The following is a 7,710-nucleotide window of genomic DNA, read 5'->3' on the forward strand; positions in this document are numbered from 1 at the left end:
CGCCGCCGCGCTGCCGCCTCCTGTCCCATGCCGCCGTCCTCCGACGCCCCATGCCACCGCGCCGCCCCGCCGGAGCCTCGCCGAAGCTAGCCGCCGCCGTCGTTATGGTTTTTTTTTAAAAAAAAGTGTTCAGTTTTTTAACCCTAGATCTAGTTTTTTGTTATTATTAGATCGGTTCGTTTTTTTCGGTTTAGTTAGTTAGCGAACGTTCGTCCGTACGTTCGTTTTAACGAACATTGTTCGTCAGTTAGTCGCAGAGAGCGAATGTTCGTTCGTTAGCCTGTTGTTCTCGTTTTGTTTTTCCAGGGTTTATTTGCGATTATTTTCGATCGCGATTTCTGCCCCGATCTTTGATCTAGTTTATCTTTTCACTCGTTTATCCGAATTAGATGAAACAAGCGCCCAGATCTTCGTCTCGAAGCCCTCTTTCTGTTTAACCAACTTGAACAAGATTTTGGTACTGTAAAATTTGAATTTAGTCCAGATTAGTAAATGATTCTTGTTTCTTTCGTAGTTTGAGTTTTGTTGCTCCGTTTGATTTGTTCTTTTTGCAAACCGGAGTTCTTCAGTTGAACTTTCTGGTTAGATCTTCTTATTTGAGTTTTACCCATGCTTCTAGCTTGAGTGCTTATATATGTTGTTGTTTGTTTGAGATAGAATTCCCGGAGTGCGAAGCGTGCTACTACGAGTCTCTAGGTTTTGCGGATCATCGGCAAGGCAAGTAACACTTTGATCATATCTCTTTGTTACCAAGTTTTTATGCATTAGTTCAATCCTCAAATATTGCATGAGTAGGTTTGATAACATGTGGGTTTGGGAAGTAGATGATGAGGTAGAACCCATTGCCCTTTTATTATCAAACCTTTGGGAGTTACTTCTACGCTATGCTCAGGATTGCTATGCTATGCTCGTAGACGTGGATCGGGTGAGTGTATCCATGACAGATGTGAGTATTGTTAATTTATGGTTAACTTAAGGTGGCTACTTAAATACACATTTGGATGGATTGGTTGAGGCACCCTGGAGTACCCAGTGATTGTCAGGGCACCTGGAGAATCCAGTGTTGCCCAAGGGGATCCCGGAGTACCCGTGTGATTACCCTATGGAATGCCACCCAGGCTCAAAGGGATCATAAGATTATTCATGCTAGAAACTTCCATGTGCAATCACAAGCTATTATGGGCTCTAGCATAGTTGAGTAAGTTGCATGACCTCTTTCAGTGGTGGGCTGGCAGATGTAGGGGAAAGTAGGTGTAACTGTCCACCCAGAGTAAAGAGTTAATGTTTCTGAAAGACTATGTCTCGGTCATCCGTTTCTCAAACACCATGTAGTGCGAGAAATGTAACGGAGGAGATCGAGTCTTGTGGGGAAAGTGCGCAAACCTCTGCAGAGTGTATAAACTAATCATGGTTAGCCGTGTTCCCAGTTATGGACATCTTGAGTATCTGGTTCTTGGATTATCATGTTGATCTAATCACTCTAATTAATTTGTTGGGTTATTGATGATGTTTAATTGGGATTGAGTTGGAGGAACCTTCTCAATGTTTAACAACCACCATGATAGTTAAATAAAATTTATTCCTTTGTTGTAGGAAAAAATTTGCTTTATGCAAAACAGTAACCATAGAGCTTTCCACCAGCCATATATGCATGTAGTGATAGCATTTATTCTGTTCATTACTCTGTGTGTTACATTGCCTTCATGTTTTCCTTTCCTTGTTTTAATTTTAGGATGAAGTTTAACATGGATAAATCCAGGCTAAACTGGGGGCTAATGTTGGGGATATTACCCCTGACTAAAGACCCGGCTCTAGGTCTGACCCGGCAAAGTGCCTAGAAGCACTATGGGTCGCCCAACTTTCCAGGTCATGATAACACAACAAGGAAAGGAGTAAAGGCTCGTATCAAGACCCGGCCTTTGGTCGGCTCATAAAGAGGCCTAGTGGGCCGACTTATAGAGAAGGCCCATATACAGAAGATTCCCTAACTTGGGAGGCGAGATGAACAAGAGTTAGAGTAAGACACGGGTTGACAGTATGACCCGAACTCTGTTGTAAACCTAGGGACTCAACCTATTATATAAAATGAAACCCCTAGGACGAAAAGACTTAAGTTGCAATCTCTCGAGAGTTAGGTTAGCGAATCCGCATCCTTGTAATCGAGATCTCCAACAATATCAATCAAGCAGGAAGTAGGTCTTTACCTCCATCGTAAGGGGCCGAACGTGGGTAAACTTGTGTCCTTCGTTCCCGGCCAACCCGTTCAAGCAACCACCTAGTTGCGATGGCCTCCAGACTTAGTCCGTTTATGAGGATATCTGCTGTGACAAAACCACGATTGGGATGGTCCAGTTTGTTGATCTTGGTGTGTGGTCATCCTTCATCCACTATGAGGCCAACATTGTCTTCAACCTTGGCCTTTGTTGACCAGAGCCATATGAGGCCTTGCCATGGTGTTTGCGTTCGCTATTGGTCATGAGCTCCTGACACTCATCGGTGGTGAGTGGTGAGTTGGTAGGCGGTGGGACAGATATCTGGCTGCTGCTACACCTGGTGGTGATGACTGTGCCTGCGTACATATGTGTGGCTTTCCATTCGCTTGTTCCAACCCTTGCTGAGTCAACACGTATATTTTCTTCATACAAGTGCATAACTGTTGAGCTCCAATTTCTTTTTCCTTTTTGCCAGGGTTGCAACTACAAAAGGGGCTTTTTGGTCCCTCTCACGTGCTTTCTGACCATAATAATATATGAAGGGAAATCTGCCAAAAAATGAAAGTACAAACCTCCCGACGTATGAATGCACACAAAGAAACCACCAAAGATCCCAAAACTACCCATGAGCGAAGAACGTGGTACTCAAAGACAACACCTTATAAAAGGAATTATCATATGTACCCCAATGTTGCTAGGTCTAACCAAGAGGTCAAACGGTGTGGTTATCACGCCTAAAACGAAACTCTGAGCCAACACTTCAACAAGAGTATCATGTATGTACGTCCAACCTTTTTACTCTAATTGAAAAGTAGAGGCATGGTGTCTTCACCCCCAAAGAACACACACTCGTTGCCGATGCTATTGTTGTCATCTAACCTTGTTGCAGGTGAAGGTCTGAGCATCACGAGCCCGTCTCGATGTAGAATGAGCTATTGACCCGCTCACTTCAAAGGAGAACGACAAAAGCATGATGCCATCATGTCCACCACGTTTGGCATGTTGCACCACCATTCTGGACTGCGTACATCGATTTCGTCCACACCCACATCAATTGCCCCAAAGCCTACCCGAGATCCACCGCCAACACCAATTCGGGCATGAACTCCTCCCGACAAGATGCAAGTCGGTCTCACCCATGGTCAATCATCACTCGCATCCCTCCGCACCATGTGAAGACACGATGCCGCCGAGAAGGATTCGTTGCCAAGACACGATGTCGCCGAGAAGGAGTCGTTACCGAGGTCGACGACCTGACTTGGAGACCCACCGTCCAACGACAGCACTAGCGAAGCCGGGATCGTGTGAGGAGTGATATATTGGATCACCTCCAAGGTGAGGCAACATATAAATCAGCTCCATTAGTGGAGGAAGCGGAGGTAGGGGCGGGATTGAATTGTGGCGGTTTAGGGTATCCGCATGGTATCTACGGTCACCCTGGTGGTCGTTGCACACGGTTGTGGGCTAACATTTGTTGTTTTAGAAGATGCACACGTAAATTCTTCTTCTTCTTTTGTGCATAAAAATTCTTCTTTCTTTAGGATTACCATAACAAAAATTGCAAGTATATATAACTAGTGCAGGAACTCCACTCTAGAAAGAATAGCAGCATATACCAGCCGGGCCAACTGACAGGCCGGCCTCCCCCGTCAGTCAGTCAGACAGGTAGGGCAACCAATCAGAAAACACAAAATCTTCCTCTATAGCCGATCGAGGCGCGCGCCAAAGGAACAAAAATAAGTATGGAGGCCCTACGGCCGCAGCGGCCGGAGATGGACGGGCACGCCGTACTTGGGGCGGAGGGTGAGCACGTTGACCGGCGCGTGGCGGTAGTCATCGGAGATGGTGAAGCGGAAGTTGGCCAGCAGCATGGCGAGGACGACCTTGGCCTCGAAGAGGGCGTACGCCTGCCCGACGCAGTTGCGCGGCCCGGCCGCGAACGGCAGGAACCGGCCGGCGCCCGCGGATGAGCGCCGCCCGGCGGCGAACCGCTCCGGGTGGAACTCATGCGCGTCGGCGCCCCAGATGGACTCGTCGTGGTGGATTGCCAGCACGGGTATCCATACCGAGAGCCCGCGCGGCAGGTGGAGATCGCCGAGCCGAATGTCCTCGAACGCCATCCGCGGCAGCAGCGTCGCCGGCGGGTACAGCCGCAGCGTCTCGTGGATGATCATCTGGAGCTGCAAGTTCGCGCGCACAGAGGAAAAAACGTTAAGATTCTCGCCATGAGCCAAATGATCAAATGCCATAAGACTTTGCTTACGTATGCATGTGCACCGTACGACTTACCACGGTCAATTTGGAGAGCTGGTCGGCGGACGGCGGGTCGTCGCCGCAGACCTGGGAGACCTCGGCGCGGGCCTTGTCCTGCCACTCCGGGTGCGTGGCGAGCAGCATGAGCGTCCAGGTGAGCAGCAGCGCCGACGTCTCGTGGCCGGCGAAGAAGAAGGTCTTGCACTCGTCGATCACCAGCCGCGTGTCGTAGCTGAACTTGCCGTCGTCGCCTGCACCCTTCTCCCTCTTCTTCTCCATCTCCGCGAGCAGCATGGCGAGGAGCCCCCGGCCGTAGGTGGAGGTTGTCCGGCCCTCGTCGGCGATCTCGCGGCTCCGGCGGATGGACTGCATGACGACGCCCTCCAGCTCGCCGTTCAGCCGCCCGATCTCCCTCCTGTACTTGCTCGGGAAGTACCTGCACGTACGGCAGCAACACGGATCGATGAGGCCATGATCGGCGGAACACTCTCGTCCTCGAGCACATGTAGTGCACACTTGTTTACTCGTATGTGCGCGTACGGCAATGGACATATGCGCACGCACGGATGCGCCAGTGGATGATGGAATCAAACCAAAGCGCCGGACAAATTGGAGTCAGTGCCACTGCCCAAAAACTAACTGGACAGGGATGGGCTGCGCCTGCACGACACATAGTTATCTAAGACCAATTACTGTGCTATACCGGCTTAATCGGCTTGTTTATCTTAAGCTGTTAGGATAATTCCACACATTAGACGCGCGTATGCACTATGCGAGATGTGGCCGCAAGTGAACGAAAGTGGCGACAAGGGCCAGGCAAGTAGCGAGGGAGTGAGTGGTGTGTTCGAGGCAAGAGAGGATCGAGCTGGCCGGCCGGGAGGGGAGGGCGATCGTGACTCACTGGCTGCCGGGGATCCAGAGGTAGCGGCTGGAGCGCGCGGTGAGGCGCTGCAAGTCCTCGAGGAGGTGGAAGATGCGCTTGCCGGTCTCGTAGCTGGTGTCGAACTCGGTCCGGGAGATGATGTCGCCGGTGAGCCGGGTCATGTGGCCGCCGATCTCCACCTCGCCGCGGCCCCGCGCCGCCGCATCCCGCAGCGACAGGATCGTCTGCTTCGTGCACTCCACCATGTGCCCCACACGCCCCTGCGTTGCGTACACGTACGGCGCGGTCAGGCAAACGAACCGGTAGAAATTGATGGCAATGCCACCATGTGTTCGACAGTGCGCATGCGTACCTTGAGCTTGTCAGGCATGAACGCCGGCGCGACGACGTGCCGCTGGTGGGACCACCTGGCGCCGTTGGCCATGAGCAGGCCGCGGCCGATGAAGTTCTTCGTACCCTGCCGCTGCAGCCACGACTTGCCGGTGGCGTGGGCGTACTTGGACGACAGGAACTCCTTGATCATGTCCGTGTCCGTCAGGCACAGCCGCGGCTCGCTCCCGTACCAGTACACGAAAAGCTTCCCTGAAACGCGGAATCCCCATCGGTCAGTACGTACGCACGCCCGGCGGCCGGCGCGCAAGCGCAATGCGGTAGGGGCTGTCTTAAATTCTCACCGTATGTCTCCGACCAGAGCACGTAATGGGGCATGAGGCGGCCGACGATGTCGTGGCTCAGGGACGTCATGTCGCCGGCGTTCGCCTCCGCAACGAGGGCCGACACCTGGCGTAGGTTGCCGACGAGCGGGCGCGGCGAGGGACCGTGAACACCCTGCGCCGCCATGGTTCTACGGATACTCATTGGCGTCAGGAAGTAGCAAGATAGGGTCACCCATAGCGCCCTCAGCAACAACACCGAGACAGCCGAGGCGATGGCAGTGATCATGGCCGCCATGAACGCCATTAGAGAATAGGTAGGATGTAATAAAGAGAGAAACTGAGATAGCGAGAATTGGAGGCGTTACTCCTAGCTGCCGCCTGCAATGCAGGCTTTCCCTGCGCTTCTCTGGGCTATATATATACTGATAGAGCCGGGGATTATTGGCACGTAGTAATAAACTTCTCAAATACAAATACCCTATTAAGATATTCTATTTCCTAAGATCGGTTTCCTTTTTACTTTTTATTATTACTCCCTCCGTCCCAAAATTCTTGTCTTAAATTTGTCTAGATACGGATGTATCAATTTTGGAACGGAGGGAGTATTTGCTAAAAAAAACGTCTATCTTCTTTTCTTTCGTATCATAAACGGGCACGACTTGTTTACTGACTGATAAGGCGAGAGACAGTGCATTACCGTGTGAGAGAAAGGTTATTCTCCTCTGGTGCGGTCACTCCATTAGTGGGCGCCTTAATTAGAGACTAATCTACGGGATTGGATTGCTATGTGCCGAGAGGGTTTACTTGTTTATTTAGAAGCAATTGATGTGGTCAATCTATCTTCCCACTAGCAAAAGTAGTAGTGTATCACTCATATTTGGAAGCCATTTATTTCTCATAAAGATTTTGGGATATAAAGGAGGCGATTCTTAATTAGCTGCTAATAATATTCGTCCAACCTATGGCCAGAGCCTATTTCAAGATCGGTAGAGATCAGGCACAAAGATCCTACCAAATTCATATGCCAAAAGTTGCATATACATACCGGAGTCCTAATATCCACATATACATATATACAGAAGAACATCTTGGAATCGCTGACTGACGGGTGGGCTCAATGGACGCCAAGGAACTAGACGACCGCTATACAATAATTCTTACTCAATTTATGCAAAATGTTCCCTTCGTATGCATAGCTTACGTGCCACAGAAGAGACAACAATATTGTACACACAGAAATTCCAAATGGGCACTCGAGTACTAATTATAAGGCTGATTAGGCAGCGGCATTAGAGGTCCAGCCCCAGGATTTCTTGTCTGAATCGGGCTTAATTTAGAGTATCAGTGTGCCATCATTGCATAGAGTATGCAATAACCTGGTCAATCCCTTAAAAAGAATTGGCAAATCTCATTCAGCATCGATAGCTTTACATATTCTCCATTCCCTCTCCCTGCACTTTCCCCATGGACGATTCCGATAGGAAACTATAACCCATGGATGGTTCTGAAACAAAGTTTTTCTTCTTCTGACAAGAGGCATAAACTAGCTTAGCAATCCTGCAAACGAAGCCTGAAAAGTGCAAAAGGAGGCCATTTTTGTTTTTGTTTTTCAACATCAAGCCAATTAAGCCTAGCTAGTTCTCTGCACCTCCGGCAACTTGGAGAAAGAAAATGCTGTGTGCTTGAGCTTTAGGCATGCGTACAA

At 49.8% G+C, this 7,710-nt stretch overlaps 1 protein-coding gene across 1 annotated transcript; it reads right to left on the reverse strand.

The window, feature by feature from the left end:
* Positions 1 to 3,749: 3,749 nt before the first annotated feature.
* On the reverse strand, positions 3,750 to 6,369 carry LOC119305562 (cytokinin hydroxylase-like). The gene is made up of 5 exons (XM_037582050.1): positions 6,024 to 6,369; positions 5,702 to 5,931; positions 5,368 to 5,609; positions 4,503 to 4,902; positions 3,750 to 4,393 (listed from the first exon to the last, which is right to left on the reverse strand). Exons 1-5 carry the CDS (start codon positions 6,307 to 6,309, stop codon positions 3,965 to 3,967), a joined length of 1,587 nt encoding a protein of 528 aa, XP_037437947.1. The 5' UTR covers positions 6,310 to 6,369; the 3' UTR covers positions 3,750 to 3,964.
* Between the last annotated feature and the right edge of the window lie 1,341 nt (positions 6,370 to 7,710).

This window comes from Triticum dicoccoides, chromosome 5B (genome assembly GCF_002162155.2).
Source record: "Triticum dicoccoides isolate Atlit2015 ecotype Zavitan chromosome 5B, WEW_v2.0, whole genome shotgun sequence".
Lineage (NCBI taxonomy): Eukaryota > Viridiplantae > Streptophyta > Magnoliopsida > Poales > Poaceae > Triticum > Triticum dicoccoides.

Bases quoted from the DNA above. Each gene is read 5' to 3' on its own strand.
- LOC119305562 (XM_037582050.1), bottom strand. From the start codon at position 6,309: ATGGCGTTCATGGCGGCCATGATCACTGCCATCGCCTCGGCTGTCTCG. The intron at 5,932-6,023 runs GTGAGAATTTAA...TCCGCGTTTCAG, and splicing joins GCTCTGGTCGGAGACATACG to GGAAGCTTTTCGTGTACTGG. The intron at 4,903-5,367 runs GTGAGTCACGAT...CCGTACGTGCAG, and splicing joins CTCTGGATCCCCGGCAGCCA to GTACTTCCCGAGCAAGTACA.